We start from the raw sequence: 19,861 nt of genomic DNA, 5'->3' as shown, positions 1-19,861 counted from the left end.
GTTTCAGAGAAGCTAACTTATCCAAGGCACTCAGGTAGTAATTGGCAAGACCAAAATTTGAACCTGACTGTCTACCTCCAAAGTCTAAACTCATAAGCTCTACAAGTGTGGCTGGAATTCAAAAGTGAGAAAATACTTCTGTTAATTCAGTAAGCAGGTGACTGTAGATAGGTCCTGGAAGAAAAGGTAAGTGTCAGACAAAAGCAAGAAAGGGAGAAATTCTTGACTGGGAGACTCAAATAAACAAGTTTTAGAAGAAAGAACTTAAAATATATATTTATAGTAATGTAAAATGGCCTCTCTGGTTAAATTTAGGAAGAAAATATGAGTAGGTGGCAGCAGAGTTGAAGACAGACTGCAGAAGGCCTTAAGTAGGAGGCTGAAGAAGACATGCTACGGTGGACACTGGGTGTTCCCAAAGAACTGCACAAAAGCAAAGTGGAACGGAATGCAGAAGATAGAGAAAGGAAGAAAGAATAGAGGCAGAGAGCCTTTATAACACAGATGGACTCCACGACAGATACCACCACAGTAAGGTGACACATGGGGCAGAGGAAGTGAAGGGACCAGAAGGGAAAGGACAGAGATGAGGGAAAAACAGAACAAGGAATTGTCCATGGGATTTTGTGACTGATTAGGTAGAAAAAAAGAGGAAGAAGGAGGATGAGAAAGAAAGAATCAAATCTCACACTGAGGTTTCCAACTCTACTGAATGGGTGATGACAATATTAGCTGTTCTAAACACACTTAATGATGATACATAACCCTGCCCATCCTTCTCACACGTAGCTCACTGCCCCACTTCTCCTCTAGAAAAGCTATGGGTCATTCTCAGCTGGTTTTTTCATCTTCCCCTCTCAAACCTCCTTACCATTTATTTTGCCTACTTTCCTACCATGTGGAAATAAATATTATTTCTCTATCTGAGTTTAAGAAGGTGCAGATCAAGGGAGGGTTTTTACTCAACGATAAGGTGGACTAGCAAATGTTTGTAGTTCTGTGAAGAAGCAGCAGATGAAGAAGCAAAGATCAAAGATGCAAGAGAAAAGCTTTAGAGAGGGTGGGCAACCAGGTGCATATAGTTAGTAATACTGTATTATACACTTAAAATGTTAAGAAGGTAGATTTCATGTTATTTTTTTAAACCACAATTTAAAAAGAAACTATAGGTATACAAGGGGAGACTAAAAAAATAAATAAAAGTTATTTTTTTGAAGGGTACGCCTCTTATAGGGATAGGCTTCTCCCTCTAGGTAAATATTCTAGGAATCCATCAGCACCAGTGTACAAGCTAGCATTGCGAGAGGTTGCGTTCAGTTTCAGTGTTTTTTTTTTTCAGTCTTTCAACACATTTGCCCATTTCATGATGTGTGACTTATGACTGCATCTGTCCACACTGTGCTGAGTACTCAGCAGTTTTTGACCAAAAAATGCCATGACTCCCATGCCCCACCCTCCCTATTCACCTGATCTTGTCCCGAGTGACTTATTTTAATTTCCCTGGATGAAAAAAGTCCTCAAAGGGAAACATTTTGCCGATGTAGAAGAGGTGAAACAAAAAATGGCGGAAGCACTAAAAAGCATCAAAATTGACAAGTTCAAAAACTGTTTTGAGCAGTGAAAAAAGTATCTCACTAGCTGTATTGCATCAGAGAGTACTTTAAAAGTGACTAAAGTTTAAACATATAAGAATAAATACATGATTTTTTATAAATAAACTCTGAGTTATTTGGGGGTCCCCCTTGGAAACTGTGAGAGAAAGTGGGGACAACTGAAGAGTAAAATTCAGGAGATGTGAGGGGGAAATGGGAATGCCAAGCATAGGTAATAGGTGAGCTTATAAAGGTAGAACGACACCTAGCTTTCTTGACTAAAGGGAGAGAGAAGATGAAGCTATGGGATAACAGGCAGGTAAAGACTCTGAGGGGGAGATAACCTTGAGAAACAGGCATTGCCTGGATCTTCTCACAAAAGTAACACGTCTCGTCCCAGACATTTTGTGCCTCTCGCCAGCTCTCCCACTGCACCACAGACACAATGGCCTCCCTTGACTTTTCTTGAACATGTCAAGATTTTCCTTGCTTTGGATCCTTTTTGTCCTTGTAACTTCCTTTGATTGGAATGATTTCTTCCCAGATCTTTGTTTGACTGACTCTTTCCTCTTTGGTCTCAACTTAATTATCACTTTCTCAGAGTCCTTCCTGACCACTCAGTCTCATGAAGACCCACTCATTATTGTTATCGCAAAGCATTTTAGTTAGTTTTTGTTTTTAGCATTTATGGTTAGTCTGTTTCTACCATAATATGAATTCCATCGGTTCAGGGAATAATCCAATTCTTAAAACAGATTGTATAATAAAGCAGGCACTTCATGAATATTTACTGCACTCATGAATAAGTGAGTGACATACTGTTGACAAAATTAATATAAGTAGAAAGTGGAACCTTGGAACAATAATCCTATCTCTGATGTTCACCAATAGTCATTAGTTTATTGAAGAATATTTTCCATATATTCATGTGTCAGGACCTATGTTTAACTCTAAAGTGAATATGGAATCTGTAAAAGTCTTTGTTCCTGCCTTCTAGTAGATCAGTCTACTGGGAAAACATATGAACAACCATTAAAATATAATGCATTGAGGTCTACAATAACAAGTATAATGCACTGAAGTTTTGAACTGAAGCCTGTTGGAAAAGTACTTCTAATCTAAGCAAGGTAAAACAAAAAAATAATTCTACTAAAGGCCAAGGAAACTCAAGTTCGGAATCTGGCACATAAATGTAGAGAATTAAGAAAAAGGTAGAGAAGATAGGAAGCATATAGAAACCACCCTCCCAAGAAGTTTTTCATTGAAAATAAGGAGTGAGCTAAAGTCTAAATTGAGCAGGAGACAGCATCAAGGAAATGATTTTTGAGTGTGTCTCCAGCTGAGGAGACGAGGCAGAGATAAAGAGAATATCGAAGATAAATGAAAAAAGATGGAATCCTTAAAAGGGCTAAATCTCAAAAGAAGCAGAAGAGGAGAGGAGAGTTCATTCCCTAAGACAGGAGGGAAGAGGGGAGCCATAAGAATCTTTGAAGGCAAATCTAAAGGTGGAGAGAGAGACAGTTTCCATTTTTCCTGGGAAGTATGAGATAGACCATCAGCTGATATCGGCTGGGGAGGGAGAGGAAAGGATGTCATTAGTTGATAATTGGTGTGCAATGTTGCTTCCCTAAACTGTATCTTCACTGATTTGTGAAGCGAAAAATTTGTCCTTCTTTCTCTCTTGAAATCTATGCAGAAACTAATTGTGACACAGTATCCACATGAGGGACAGAACACAAGGTTACAAAAGTATCATAACACTAATGGAATAGTCGTTTTTGCACCTGCAAAACAATTTTTAAAAACATTAGCTAATTAATTAGCTCAATGATTGCTTTATCCCTGTAGGTATATGTGTACAAGGACTGGTTGTTGTTTTTTTCTTTTTATCTCCTTTGAGGCATTCAAAGACACTAGAGATTTTTGTCTCAGTGGGAATGTTGTGGTAGATTACATTTGCTGTAAATAAGTGACATTTTTAGAAAGCAATAAGTTCCACTGAATTTATCCTGAAAAGAAAAAAGCAAAAAAAAAAAACCAAACAAACAAACAAAAATGCAAAGTTAAATAAGCAACTCCCAAAATCAGACTGAAAATTCATGCTAGGTCTTAAAAGTAACTACTCCTCATTTTGGTTCTCTGAAGACATTAGAGACAAATAACTCCAACTTCACAGAAAATATTGGGCTGAAAAAAAAAGTGAAGATGTGCTGCCCATCTCAAGACAAAAGTGTTCCACGGCTCAACATTTATACCAAGAGCAGCAACTTCCCCCTCAGGACCCGTAGTGAAAATCATTCCTCCATTAACAGGCTGAGCAATATCAATTTGCCCAGTCAAAGTGGGAAATCAAGCAAAAACTACCTGATTCTCGGCACAATCAATGGCAAGGCGAAAGAAATGGGTAATTGTATCTAGGCTCCCAGCAGGACATTTTTGCCTGATTAAATGACCTTTCCAATGAAGTAGAGCCTACAAATGGTGAAAGACTATTCTCTAGAGTGGGTTCAGCCACAGAACCACCAGCCTTCTCCTGGAGAGCTTATTTCCTTTTCTTTGTCACCAAGTCTCATGACTGAGTTGGGGTAACTACAGCAGAAATCATGATGGTGGCAGTATTTACATCCCAACCTCAACACTTAACTGTATGAATGAACAAGACACTGACTTTATTTAAATTCAAATTAGTAATGAAAATAAAAAACCCACATCTTACTTTTTTGTGCAAATCAAATAAAGAAATACATATGAAGCACATAGTGCCGTGTAGACACATATTACACATGTATTTACATTGTTAAGTGCTCGATAATTGTTCATCTTTATTGTTGCTGTTATGATATAATTGCTGTGGTTATAATGGTCTTGGAGATGATGTGAATAAAGGACTGAGGAAAGGGAAATAATTATAAGTGACTAATAGGTGATGACAGTGGCTGGGAACCTCAGCTCCTACCACAAGGGCTACCCAATGAGTCTCCGTGGGACATATAAAATCAACTGATTTGGCAATTAATGAAGAAAGTCTTCAAGACAGTGAATCTGTTCTAATCTATTAGCCTGACTCTTTCTTTGCAGATAGTTCTTTCACTGTAGAGCTATAGAATCTATTTGGAAGGAGTCTATAAAATCAAAACCACTTGTTTGATAATAGAATTATCTCAATAACCTCAGCAAAATGGTTGCCAAGGCTCTACTTGGATGCCTTGAATATCAAGGAACTCATTACTTTGAAGGTGGTTTTGGGCAGATTTCACTGACAGGTCTTCCTTACATGACTACCCAGTTTCCATGCATTAACCTTAGTTCTTCTGGAGTATACATGAGCCACTTCAGTACCACTTCCAGAGGGCAGCCCTTTGTGTTTGAAGACAACTCTCAGGTATCTCTTCTTTCCCGGGTAAAACGACCCAAGATCTGTCAATAAACCCTTTTGATGTCAGAATCTTGAGTGCCTTCATTTTTTTCAGAGCTCAGTTCTAAACATATTCTAATTTGTCAACTGGTAACATTTTAAAAGCATATCGTACAGAATTGAATGGCATATTTCCAGCAATTTTACCAACATATAGTGACAAAAATGATTATGATAGTTATAAATAAATTTGCTGAGTATTTTCTACATGGCACATATTGTTCTATGCATTTTATGTGCATTATCTCAATAAATACAATACTCCTACAAAGTAGGCATAATTATTGTTCCCACTAACAGAAAGGGTTAGGTAAGTTGCCTGGTATCACACAGCTAGTGGAAGTAAAGCTGGGCTTTGCAGCCAGGAACTGTAACTTCAGAGCCTGCTTTCTTAGCTAATAAACTACACTGTAGAACTGTCACCTCCTTTGTTTTATAGAACATACCTCTCTCATTTTATTCTCAGATCACATAGGCACATATTTGCTATCATTCCCACTTGCCTGTCATAAACAAAGTTGATAAGCATGTCCCCTATGTTTCCTCAGGTCCCTAATAAAAGTGCTCAGTAAGACAGAGTCTTGTGGCATCTAACAGAATCTTTCATATAGACCAAAACAGATCCACTCATCAGGGCCCATTGGTATTTTAAACAGTGACTCCTTTACTCAACAGCTCTTGCATCTAGCCCCTACTTCTCCATCTTGCTGATGAGAGCATCACACAATGCAGTATTCAAAGCCTTGCTGCTACTAAGCTACTACAGATCCCTACTATATTCCTGAATACATCAGTAACACTACTGAATAGACATGTGAGTTTGGTTGAGTTGAGATAGCTTTTCTTAGTGTTCTTAATGAATGATGACAGTCCTATTGATCACTCTTTTCTCTCTTCTGGGCTCATATCTTTTGCATACTGTGATACCATTCATACAAGGAAGAAAATCTGAATTAATACAAAGTAATTAGGGGCTTTCTAGGATAATCCAATTGCTATCTTTTCCTGTCAAAGGACCTATCCTTTTTTCTTTTTCTTTTTCTTTTTTCATGATAAAATAGGAACATGAAGAATTCTGCTATGTTACCTAGACTTTAAGTTGTACATGACAAAAAATAGGGCCCAAGCTATTAAGTCAAAATAGGAGGGAGTTTATTCAATCCTAACTAGAAATTCAGAGGTAGTCTTCAAAATATCATCTGGAACTGGTTTATTCCCATCTTTTGACTCTGTTTTTCTCCATTCTGGCTTCACTTTTCATCTCTGCAGTGGCAAGATGATGGACAGAAGCTAGTTTAATACCATCCCAAGTTCCAGCCCAACACAAAGGAGAGTTGTTTACCTACAACATATAGACAGAAGTCCTGAGCCTGTATTTCACTAATCCCAATTGGGTTAGGAGACCATCTTGGAACAAAAAATTACAGCCAGGAGAATGAAATTCCCTAATTGACAAAGAGATCACATGCTCACTCATGGAGCCAGGATGGGAGAAAATGCCACGGAATCATTGGGCTGATAATGAGAGGGAATAAAAATCAAGAAACATATCCAAAGAAGTGAGAATGGATACCACCATACCAAAAATAAAAAGGTTTACTATATCTACTTTTCCATCAACAACCCATCAACTATAAGCAGCAATTCTTTCTTTCCTAATTTTATTTTGGCATTAACTGAAGAGTCTCTTTCTGTTTGTCATAGCACTGCAATGCTAAAGATCTTGAGATTTCAGTGCTCCTGAGACTCTTCCTGAAGTCCATACCACCTCTTTACAGCCATTCTTGGCTACATGCTTACACCTGGCTCCTAGTGAAACAAGCCTCAGATGCATCTCAAATCCCCAATAGTTTGGTGATTTTTTTCTCTCTTCCTCTGAGCCACAGAATGCCAGTCTCTCTCCTTCTCTCCTTCTCATTACAAGTTCCTTATTATCCAGAAAGTAATCTCTCTTCCAGAAGATTCAATGTGTTCTCTTTACAAAAATTTCGCTCTTAAATTGAATCACATGACATTGCCAATATTTGACCTTTTTTTTTTTTTTTGTAGCCCACAAAAAAATGGTATCATGGTCATCTCATAGAGTTGCCATAAGAAAAGACCACAAACTGGGTCGCCTAAACCACAGAAATTTGTTTTCTCATACTCTAGGAGGCTAAAAGTTCAAGGTCTCAGCAGGATTGACTTCTTCAAGCTTCTGTCCTTGACTTGTAGGTGGCTGTCTTCTTTGATCTTCACATGGCCTTTCCTCTGTGTATATTGGTGTCCTAATCTCTCCTATTCCTATAAAGACCCCAGTCATATTTGATTAGGGCCCATCTATAGGACCTCATTTTATCTTAAGTATCTCTTTAAAGGCCCTATCTTCAAAAACAGTTGCAAACTAAAGGTCAGAATTTCAACACAGACATTTGCAAGGACACAATTCAGTCCATAATAACCCAATAGATAGCTCCTGAAATGTAGTATTTCCCTTTGCTTTTCTTCTTCTGCCATATTCCTCCAGTACCTCTGATTTATATTTCTACCTCTTCCTACCTCAATCAATTCTGTTCTTCATGGTCATCTTTTTGTATTGGTTCTTCGATTCTGTCAAAACCTTATTTCCAAACCAACAAAGTGCTTTTCTGCATATCTTCCTTAGTGAAATAAAACTTACCTTGCTGCTCAAAATCTAATGAGCAATAATGTGTATTTCTAAACTACATTTACAAGAAGGTCTCCACAGTAGTGTGCATTTGGATTAGCAGTGATTACTATTCTCATTTTACAAATCAAGACATGGATATCCAGAGAGACTGTATAATTTTCTAATGAACATTAGAACTGAATCTGGTAAGGTTCCAAAGCAGTAGGTCTTTTTCATTAAACTACTTAGGTTCTCCTAACTTCTGTAGGTTTTTAATTGTATCAACAGCAAAGAACAATAAGTGGATCTTTAGCCAGAACTAATCAATTTTGTTTCAAATAATAACATAAATAATAACAACATTAACATTTGTATAGTGTTTTATGTTTTATAAAACACTTCCATTTTTTCAATTCTCATTTTCCCCTTACATAAAAATGTTCAAAGTAAGCATTATTCTCTCTTTTTACAGATGAAAAAAAACAGAGGCTCAGAGCTAAAAGCCATGCAGCTGTTAAGGAATGGGTCTAGGCAAGACTCAAATGCCGGAATTGTACTTGTCAAGCCCATCCCTTCTCTCCATGCTGACACTAAAACTCATACTTGGATTTTTCGCACCCTGGAGCTTCACAGTACTTTCAGTGATAGAAAAAGGAAATTTTAGAGCCAATATCTTTACCTATGGACAGAAGCATTTATCACCACCTAACAAATCTAGAAAACGATACCAAAACAAGAGCTTGGGAAATGAAGAATTAGGGAAAAAGATAATGGTGAGGAGGGGGGAGGGAAAAACAATTAGTGAAGAAGCAAGAGAACTCAAAAAAAAGAAAAGAAAAGAAAAAGAAGAGAAATTAAGTGATAGCATAAGAGATAGCAGCAAAATACAGAAAAACAGGGTAAAAATAAAATAAGTATACTTAAAAAAAAAAAGCAACAACAGACACATTATCCTAAAGCCCGCAGGTGCCAGCAATTTGAATAAACGTATAGCAATTAACAGAATTAACACAGCCTTAAATAGCTTGGCTCACCAGATGTGGACGCCTATCAGGGTTCTATAAAATATAAAGTTATTACAGATTTAGCCATTAATCATCTGCTCAGAGACTATCTCTGGCAGCAAAACCCCATTCGGTTTTAAATGGCTAATAACCACAAAGGGATGTGGAATGCAATGTGCACAATGATGCTCTAGCCGATCCTTTTTCCTTTAAATATGTGCTCCATTTGCCCAATTCTCCTGCTTTTCCTTCCTCCTCTCTCAAAATGCCAGGAGAAAAGGGAGGTGAGATGGGCTAGTCTGTCCCAGAGGTCTCAGCAGCACTGGAGATTCTCCACATAGGCAAATGAAGGACTAGCAAACTGAGGAGAAAGGGGAATGGCGGAGAAAGAATCAAATCTAACCACACAGAAAGTCCAAGCCATAGAAGGATATTGTGATGGGCTGGAGTAATCTGATGGGGCACTCTGTGCAGCTCAGCATTGGCTTGGCATTCCTCTACTATACTGTCATTGTGCTTCATCCAACATTTATCATGTCCTCACAGGGAGGGTCTTTGAAAACTGAAATGGGAATCAAAAGAAAGCACTTTTCTGTAGAAATCTTAATATTTCAAGAGACACTCTCTAGTTCAGTGCTGAAGCTGATGGACTACCCTTTTCATTCCTGTTCTTCAACTTCCTAGGATAAAAATTTACATTGGGGGAAATAGTAGATGGACTAAGTTTAGTCCTTAAGGAATTCGGGCCTGATAGACAATACACCCATCTGGCCATGTCATTGCACTTCTTGAGATCCTTCAATGGTTTCCCATGACCTAGAGAATAAAGTCATAGCATGAAATAAAGGCGTCTATGAAATGGTCTTTATATAACTTTGCAATGACCTCTCCAAAATTCCTAGTCTTATATTTTGGGTCCAGAAGTCAGCAGACCCCAGGATGTGCCAGGTCTGGAAGTCAGCAGACCCCAGGATGTGCCGTACCTCCATGCCTTTATTCATGCTGCCCCCTCATCCTGAAGAACCTCCTTCCCCTTTATTATTTCTCCCTTCTATTCATCTCTAAGCCCCTCAACTTGGGCTTTGTGTCTTCCATGGAACCCCCTTGAACTCAGGATCTGTTAGGTCCTTCTCAGCAGCCCGACTAGGATATTCACATTTTGTGCATTAACTGCCTTTTATTGAAATTGTATTATGTGTCTGTCTCCCCCACCTCCACTAACATGAGGTCCTCTAAAGCAAGAACCATGTTTGACACATCTCTATAGCTTGGCACAGTCCTTGGCAGAGTGTAGGTTTTCAAGTGACTATCATTTGCTATGGGCTGAAAGTTTGTATCCCCTAAAGTTCAAATGTTGAAAATACCCAGTGTGATGGTATTAGAAAGTAGAATCCCTGAGAGATAATTAGGTCATGCAGGTGAATCCCTCATGAGTGGGATTAGTGCCCCTAACAAAGGGACCCTAGGCTGAGCATGGTGGCTCACACCTGTAATCCCAGAACTTTCGAAGGCCCACAGCAGGAACACTGCTTGAACCTAGGAGTTGAGACCAACCTGGGCAACATAGCAAGACCTCATCTCTGCAAATCATCATCATCATCATCATCACAAAATTAGCCAGGCATGGTGGTACACACCTGTCGTCCCAGCTACTCAGGAGGCTGAGGCAGAAGAATTGCCTAAGTCCAGGAGGTTGAGACTATGGTGAGCCATGATTGCACCACTGCACTCTAGCCTAGGCAATGGAGTAAGACCCTATTTTTTTTTCTGCCTTCATGATACTCTTTCTAAAAAAAATTTTAAAGATGTGGTGCACAATTTGGGATTAGGCATACAAGTGGTCATTGTACAGAGACCCTATTTTTAAAAATAAAAATAAAAAAAGACCCTCGAGAACTCTTGCCCTTTTTCTTCCATGTGAGGATATAATGAGAAAACGGCAGTCTGCAACCTAGAAGAGGGTGCTCATGAAAACTTGATCATGCTGACACCCTGCCTTTGAACTTCCAGCCTCCAGAACTATGAGAAATAAATTTCTGTTCTTTATAAGCCACCCAGCCAGTGGTACATATTTATAGCAGTCTGAATTGGCTAAGACATTGTTGATCTAACTAACTTCTGCCAGACTTTAGAGTTTTATAGAGTTAGCTCATTCAATTATTTGTTTATTCCAGATATATTTATGAGTACATTTTTAATGCCAGGGATTGTTCTAGGTGCTGGGAAGTATCTGCAAGCAAATATGACCTTTGATCTCATGGAGATCACATTTTAATAAAGAGAAACTGACAATGCCAAAAAATGACCAAAATAAAACAAACAAGGTAATATCTGAGGGTGAGTGGGATGGGTTTTCCCTTCTTAAACAAATATGAGAGAATCTTAGTAGGACAAATCTCAAAATATTTTTTTTTCTGAAAGTGATTTGCTAATATGAGAAACATCAGGATTGCATATGTGAGTGCCTATCAACTTATATTTATATTCATAAAATATTTTATAATATGCATAAGAATCCTTATTAATAATCCTTAATAATAACTATTATAGCAAAACACCATTATAGTTTGTAATGCTGTATAGGTTTACTTTTATGTATGTTACTTCATTTGTTCTTAAGAAGAACACAGCAGAGGTTTTATTATCTCCATGTGATAAGTTAGAAAACCAAGACTCAAATAAGATGAATGGTGTATTCTAAACCACACATCCAATGATAAAGCAGGTATGCCTAACCAGGTTTTCTAATTTTAAATCCAGTATTCTATTTATCATACTATGATGCCCTTCTCAAAACCTTTTGTATCCTGTTCTTGCTAGAGAACAGTCCAATCCATTCCCCTTACCCTTGCTTTTTATATAATGATCCAGATATCCTCATATCAGATAGCTAAGGGGGGTCCTTGAAAGATTCAACTATTGGCTGGATGCAGTGGCTCAAGCCTGTAATCCCAGCACTTTGGAAGGCTGAGGCAAGAGGATTGCCTGAGCCCAGGTGTTTGAGACCAGCCTGGACAATTTGGTGAGACTTCATTTCTACAATAAATCCAAAAATTAGCCAGGCATGGTAGCACGCACCTGTAGTTCCAGCTACTTGGAAGGCTGAAGCGGAAGGATCGCCCAAGCCCAGCAGGTCAATGCTGGGGTGGCCATGAGTGTGCCCCTGCACTCCAGCCTGGGTGACAAAGTGAGACTCCAACTCAAAAAAAAAGAAAAGAAAGATTCAACTATTGCCATGTAAAGAAGATCTTTAGTTGTTCCAGGAAAGTCAAGTGGTAAATAGCACCTAAAAAAGATATGTATCAGCCGTGCTCGGTGGCTCAGCCTGTAATCCCGCGCCTTTGGGAGGCTGAGGTGAGTGGATTGCCTGAGCCCGCAGGCTCGAGACCTGCCTGGGCAGCAAGACCTCATCTCTACAATAAATCAAAAAATCAGCTGGGCGTGGTAGCGCATGCCTGTAATTCCAGCTACTTGGAAGGCTGAGGCGGAAGGATCGCCGGAGCCCAGCAGGTCGAGGCTGCGGTGGCCGGGAGCGGCCACTGCACTCCAGTCTGAGCGACAGAGTGAGACTCCAACTCAAAAAAAAAAAAAAAAGATATGTATCCATTTACAAACATCTGATTTCACACAGCAAGTACTGATTGAGAGCTATTCAGTGCCAAGAACTATTCTAGAAGCTAGGGACACAACAAGAACAAAAATAAGACAAACACGTTAAAACATGGAAACATGAAGAATAATATGCTGACTTGGAGTAATTTAAGTGGACACAAATCTTGTATTGATAACAAGGGTGTGTGGAGAACCACAATAGTTTGATGACAACTTAAGACACTCTTTGCTGTGACTTTTATAGTGGTATTAAGTTAGGAGATACACACAAAGGTAAAATACTATCTCTTTGGCCAATATCAGAGCCAGAACTTAGCTTTTAGGTTTGAAATAGCTATAGTGACAAAGATTATACCTATTTTGTGCTACATACAAAGAAGTATTGATGATCTGAAGCAGAAATCCTATAGTTCCTTCACCTTGTCCCTGATTTGAAAAAAATTACACATAAAGCACTCCGGTTGGTTTAACACAACTTAGGGCCACAAAGAGCAAGATATTTTGTTTTTTTAATGGCAGCAAGAAGGAAGGAAAGGGAAGAAGAAATATGGTTAGATAAAGTGAGTGAGTAGGATTTATCAAGGAGCTAAATCCCAACATAGCTGGAAGTTCTTGCTGTTCACTGATTTGTCAAAGACAAAGACCAAGAATAAGAGAAGAATTTCCCAGACCTGGTCACAGAAAAGTGAATTGCAGTAATTAAATGGAAAGAAATAACATGCTAGGGCTACATTAGACTCAAAGTTATCTGTTCAAAGTACTCAGACAGGCTGGATGTGATAGCTCACACCTATAATCCCAGCACTTTGGGAGGTAGAAGGATCCCTTGAAGCCAAGAATTTGAGACCAGCTGGGCAACTTAACAAGATTCCATCTCTATGAAAAAATTTTTTAAAGTTAGCCTGGTATGGTGGCATTTGCCCATAGTTCCAGCTACTCAGGAGGCTGAGACAAGGGGATTGCTTGAGTATAAAGATGCAGTGAACTATGATCTAGCCACTGCACACCGTCCTGGGTGACAGAGCAAGACTCTGTCTCTAAAAAAATTAAAATTAAATAATTACTTAATTAGTTAAATATAAACACAAAGTACTCAGACCAATGAGACATCTTTTGAATCTCTTAGAAATACTATAATGTGGGCAACCACTTTGGTCCCCTCCTATGTGGAGCTTTTCTGTCCTCTCAATAAATCCTTGCTTTCTCGTAAAAATAGAAAGAAAAAAATACTACAATGATATATGTAGCATTATATATGTCTACTCTCTCTCTATATATATATATATTTGTGCATATATAATTCTATACATGCAAAGCAGAGATGGAGGTGGGAGTTAATAAAGTTCTCATCTTGTCTGCCTCTTTTCCCAGTGTTTTGAACTTTCCTTTTTGTAACCAGGTCTGGATTTATTATATATATTTGCGCTGCTAGCAGAGATATGGCTGTATTTTTTTAAAATCACTAATGACAGTTATTTCTATTATTGACACTGTTTTTCAGGACTATAACTTTTAAGCTATTAAGTGACACTTCTGACAGACTTTCGTAGCTTCTGCTTTCTGGGCAGTGTAAAAGTGTGTGTGTGTGTGTGTGTGTGTGTGTGTGTGTGTGTGTGTGTGTGTGTGTGTGTAGATTTTATTTACTGTAGGTCCCACATGAATAAAGTCATCAGAGACATCTTGGTATTGTTATGAGATTTGTTTCAAAATGTTTAGGGACATCCTTCCTGATTAACTGATAGACGATTTGTGGTTGGGAAATTGCTCCTTCCTTTCCAAGTACATGATTGAGAGACAGTTCAATATACTTGTATATAAAAAGAAATGAGTCCTAAAGATCAGTCCTAACTTCCATTTAGAAGAAACTCCACGCTCGGGGCTGCTGCACTAAAAGCCTATATGAGCATGACCCAGTAGCCAATGCCTGTCACTCCTGAGCCATGTCCTTGGTAACAATAATATTCCGATCTTTTTCTGATGAGAGTGCAATTCCAAGATAGTGTGATTAAAGTGTTTAAGAGTCTTTCAGACTTCATTAGACTTTGAGTGGTTTATGCTCTATTCTACCTAAATAGGAGTTAAGTCCCAGGGAAGAAGGGCTCTATGCCTACCACAGCTCGCTCAGAAATGAAGCCAGCAGAAGCCTGGGAAACGTCCTGCTGAGAGAGAACGGTACTCTTTGGGTCCACCTCTTATTTTGCCCTTCAGGCTGAGAACAGTATGAAGCTACATTGAAGCATTCCCTCCTTTGTCATGTCTCTCCTTTCTACCCATTCTTCTCAGTTCACACATGGTTTATTACAACAAGGCCCAGTACAAATGTCATTTCTCTAAAACTGACTCCCACCTAAAGTTTGTGTTTCCTCTACTATAGTAGTGCATTTAGCCTGTGGCATTGAACACATGATGTCCTATGCTGTAATTATTCACTACTGATCTCATCTCCCTTCCTAGATGACAAGGCCTTTGAGCATGGAGACCATGGCTTATAAACAGCCACTGAGTTTAGTTACAGCACATAGAAAGGAAGTACCAATGATTATTTGACAAATAGACCCATTCAACAAGTCCTTATTTTGTCTACTATATGCCAGGCATAACAGATACAATTCTTGTCTGGACAAGGCTCATATCCAGGGACATGAATGAATGCATGTGCAATGCCATCTCATATATAACTTATGTTCAACAAATTTCAAATAACTATAATAAGAATAAAACATATGCCCTGAGAGGAGGCTCATAAGATGTCACAAGGGATTTTTGTCTACAAGAAGGAACACTGTTAGTTTCTCAAAAATGTCCCCAGGGAAATGGTATAGATATCTTAGGCAATCGAGTTTAGCTCAGATTAAACAAAATGTGCAGTGCACTGTTCTGATGCCGCAGTGCTCTGAAAGAATTCTACCAAATCAAGTCTGATTCTTTTTGCCTCAACAATTGATCTTAGAGATTGAAATTACACTTGGCTGAAGCTCCTTTGCTCTCAGACAGAGGTCTCAACACATCAGTACAATGGTAATAAATGAGTAATGGCAAAGCCCCACCATTTTTCCCCCACAGCTACAGCTATTAGCTTTCAGAAAAGAAGAAAAAAGAAAGAAAGAAAGAAAGAAAGAAAGAAAGAAAGAAAGAAAGAAAGAAAGAAAGAAAGAAAAAAAGAAAAGAAAAGAAAGAAGAAAACCGTCTTCTGAGTCTTAATGTTACATTATAAGAATTTTCCTTCATCTCAAATAATGAGACTCTTGGGAACACCAGACCAGGCAAAGGTAAAGTAATACATATGTTATATTTTAGACAAGGCACATTACCACAAATTGAGCCACTTTTAGCTAGAGGTTTCCAACTTGCCAAGTCAAAAGCACAAGATCAAATTTTATACACATCTAGTCCCTTGTTATTCAAACGGCCTTTCATGTGTGCTATTGCATGTAACTTACAAAGCACAGCTTCCTGTGGGATAAGATTCTTTATTAGGTAGAAGAGGAAACAGAGTCACAGAGTACTTAAATGACCAACCCAAGACCATGCAACCAGCTTAAGCTGGACATCTGGTTTCAAGTCCAAAATCTCTTCTGTTATAACTTATCACCTCATAGAATAGATTAGAGGAGAGATCCATCTAGAAATCTCATTTGTTCTTAAACAAAAGAGTTTCACAGTGCATTAAATAGAGTTCATGAACTTTACCTCTTTAAGGCAGCCCATGAAGTTGTTGCTGACAGGGGAGCCAGGCAGGTCAGCAGTGCTTGGGCTTCCTCCCACATAGAAGAAATCATCCGAGCCCAGCATGGTGTAGTCCTCTTGAGTGTAGCCCGTTGTGGTAAGAATGCCATCCACAGAGATTGTCACCTGGTAGAGGGACACAGGGACAAAAAAAAATCCCAACAATGACCTTACAGTCCTATAAAAACCCAGTGGCTTCCCCTACTTGTGGCATCACTTTCATTAAGATTTTGGTGAGGTGTACTTTCTAATTTGGTTTGATTTTAGTAAGTGCAGCCAAGTTCCATTTTCTGGTCTGCCTCCCTGTATCCCAAGCCTTCAGGATTCCCCTGTAGACTCATGGGAGAGTTAGATTTGCCAAGCTGGGTACCTTATTCTCCCGGTCACACTCTTTACTCAGTCAGGCTAGAAAATGGAACCATCCTCAGAAGATATCACTTGTCTCAGTTCATTACTAAAAATGACTGCTTATTTCTTATATGATTGTTATTTACGGTGGTAGTGAGAAACAGCAAAGGAGACATTTGATGATGAAGTTTGTTAGGGGTTGGTCTTTGGTTGTTGATTTTTTTTTTCCTTTTTTCTTTTCTTTTCTTTTTTCTTTTCTTTTTTATTTGTTCCTTTTTTGGCTTAAACCACGCTGACAAACATGCATTCAGGGAGGGAAGGAGAAGGGTCTGGATTCTGATGAGTCATGGATGACACATGCCATGGACTGCCCCAGGACACCAACCCCTGCCCTCCCTTGGCTGCCATCACCACCACCAAGAGAAAAATGACCCAAACCAAAAGGCAATTTTAACAGAAAGAAAGGAATAACGAGGCATAATAGTGAAAACAATAATAATAATAATAATGCCCACAGGGAGGAAATAGTACCCTTACACCCAACATCCATGAAAGGAGCAGAGGGCAGAGAGAAAAGAGAGGGTCTCAAAGCGTGCACACACCATACACTGACACATCCATGCGAAAATTATCTAGAGCCAAGATAGAAGGCAAAAGGAAAAAAGTAGGGACGGGAAAAGGGAAAGGGTGAGGAGAAATAAAGGAAAGAATCAAAATCCACTTCACACATACATGCATTGAACAAACTGAAGGACAAGATGGAAGTGGACCAAAAAACACTCAGAACGAAAGGGTCATCTTTTCCCCTGCCTGCCACCTCCCTTACTAAAGAAAAGAAAAGAAAAGAAAAAGTCCAAACCCAACCCCAAAATGTATGAGAGATGAGAGTAGAATGAAAAGTAGGGGAAAATAAAAGAGAAGAAAGTGGAGTTGAGTAGATGGCTGGTAGGTTGTTAGTAACGAGAAGGAAACTGAGGGATGCCGATGCTGAAGGGGAAATTCACGAGACAGAAACATGCCATGCAGAGTTGTATGGAGAACACAACTGGTCGAGTTCCCTTTGGCCACAGTAGGGGAGTGAGGTAAATAAAAAGAGGGAAAGGAAGAGCATAGGAAGTCAAGTACTTTCTACCCCAGATCGCCTGTGGCAGCCTCGGCCACACAAAAGGGAAAGAGAAAAGGGAATAAGGAGTGGAAAGGAGAAAAAAGAAAAGAGGAAGAGTGAGAGGGAGAGGAAGACACGGAGAGAAGGAAGTCCTCATTACAAGTCTCTTTTGTCCCTAGTCTGTAACTTGGAAGTTGCAAAATAAGAAAACAAAATAAATTTAGCTAAATGGAGACACTTCCTTTAAAAAAAAAACCGAAAAAAAAAAGAAAAAGAAAACTAGAGAAAAGGAAACCAGCCCCATCAAACTTGACCAAATATTATTTCCAGGACAAGCGCTTCTCCTTCCATTTATTTTATTTTTTTTAAGAAAAAGAAAGGCTTGCATTTAATTCAACAAAAATTTTAAAAACAGGAAGAAATGAGTCTAAAGAGGATAAAAGGGGGGTTTGGGGTGGAAAAGGGGGGCAACACACGGCAAACCCAAAAAAAGAGACAATAAGAATGATATCTACCAGACAATGTAGTTTGTTTACCATAGCGTGTCCGATGCCTGAGTGCTTTGCGGAGAAGGGGGAAGAAAGGAAATTAAAAATTGTGAACAGAACGATTGTTAATTAAAAGAACTAAAAACAAAGATGAGTCGTTAGGGTGTTAGTACATCAGTTGGTTAGTAAAATGACACATTGCATGAATGATCTTGTGTTAGTTTTTCAAAAAAAATGCACCCGACACAGAAAAAGAGAGTGGGGGAAAGACAATGAGACCAGGACTCTATGGAAAACCTTGCCATCTGGGGCACAGCCAGGAAAGGAGTTGTGGTCCACGTGCCATTGTAACTCCCCACTTCATCCAAATACCTCTCCAATCAGACTTCACCCCAGTTAGAATTAGCATCATACTTACTTCCCCAGGGCTCTTCTGAATGAAGACCTCCCCGCCCCCTTCCCACCCTCTAACACAAACACACTCCACCTGTTCTGAAAGAAAAGACCACCAATGTGTACCATTCCATATGGACAGAAACAGAAAAAAATGAAAATACCAATATGTTGCAATTTTTAAAATTCACATCTGACTCTGACTACATGGATGGACGATCATGACCTTCTTCCAAAAAGAACTTAAAATATTTACAGACCAAACCTGGCATAGGAAGGCTACATTATGTAGTATACTCTGGGCTTCCATAGATAGTTTAAAGATCCATGACTTCCCTGATTTTTGTGGATTTGTGTTGCCCAAGAGAAACATTCTCTTTTCTTTCCTCTCAGTTTAGAATTATTAGAATGAATCAAAAAAGTTAGAGGTTTCGTGTTACCCAGTGAGGTTATTATTTTATTTGCTTTGCCAGAATGCTTGGGCATCTCTCTTCCCCCTCCTTCTGAACAGTGCTTTTCAAGCAACTTCTTAGATGGATAGCAGGAAGGACTGGCAGGTTCATCATCATTAGGAAAGCCTTACAATTAGTCTCTTTGTTGCTACTTTCAAATGCTAAGTTGCCAACACACCCTGAGCTGGGAGGCTGAAAGGTTGTAAGAATGGTAAACTCAGTTTTATTCTTGCAGTTAAACAAAAAGTAACATGCAGAGGTAAAGCAATTAATATTGTGGGCATGTCTTTGGACTTAGGCAAGGTCATAGACCTACCCCCAGCCCCTGCCTCCACATGTAAACATACAAATGCCTCACTATCTTGGTTTCTAACTCCAGTTATAGTTTGAAACAGACACAGTTAGTCCATATTTCTTCCTTCAATCAGAAGCCCCAGTTAAGCCCCTTGGCTTGGCCCTGTCTTGGCTAAAAAGCAAAACCATGAAGGAAGACATCCATGAAGGAAGAAATGAGACTTCTGCTCCATTTGGTAATAAGCACTCCAGGAAATCCCAGGTAAACTTTACTCAGATGAATTCTTGCCACTGAAGTCATTCAGCCTTACCAAAAAAACAGATAAGGCTGCCATAAATGTGTTAACAAGCATTTATGGAACTATTTACCGTTTAATGGAAATAGACAGGGATGTCCCAACCCTACAAACGTATCCTAGCAAACCTAAAAAGATGTTATAAATGTTATTGTTAATGGACAAAATAATAATTGTATATTATTCATCACTAAAATACCTGCATTTACAAAATCAACTTTGCTTTTTAGACATTTCCCTCTTTTTCAATAAGTTGCACTTGGATGCAAAATTTAGTCAGGATTTCAAGGTCCGATTTTAGGTACATTTTCTCACACAAGTATAATACTCCCTCTGCTAGGAAATACCCCAATACTGTAAGGCCTCTGTAGCCTTGACTAGAACAGAGAGTTGCTCTCAGCTGCATCCTTGGCACCAGACAGATGCAGTCACCTTTGAGACAGAATGCTCAGCCTGTAGATCATGCACAAGTCACAGCACATCTATACCCAGACCAAGGATGAGCTC

The 19,861-nt window shown here is 39.0% G+C and overlaps 1 protein-coding gene across 1 annotated transcript in view; it reads right to left on the bottom strand.

Moving 5' to 3' along the window:
* The window catches only part of LOC103266161 (neurexin-3), a gene marked incomplete at its 3' end in the record, with an annotated part of 585,480 nt that overhangs the window by 154,236 nt on the left and 411,383 nt on the right, over positions 1-19,861 (bottom strand). Inside the window, exons 6-7 of the mRNA XM_021715390.1 lie at positions 17,968-17,991; positions 15,943-16,104 (exon numbers count right to left, since the gene is read on the bottom strand). Of these exons, the coding sequence (XP_021571065.1) occupies positions 15,943-16,104; positions 17,968-17,991 (186 nt within the window). The remainder of the gene's footprint in view (positions 1-15,942; positions 16,105-17,967; positions 17,992-19,861) is intronic.

Source organism: Carlito syrichta, unplaced genomic scaffold, assembly GCF_000164805.1.
Source record: "Carlito syrichta isolate Samal-C Ts95f unplaced genomic scaffold, Tarsius_syrichta-2.0.1 Scaffold307033, whole genome shotgun sequence".
NCBI lineage: Eukaryota > Metazoa > Chordata > Mammalia > Primates > Tarsiidae > Carlito > Carlito syrichta.
This window is presented reverse-complemented; position numbering and strand designations above follow the sequence as displayed.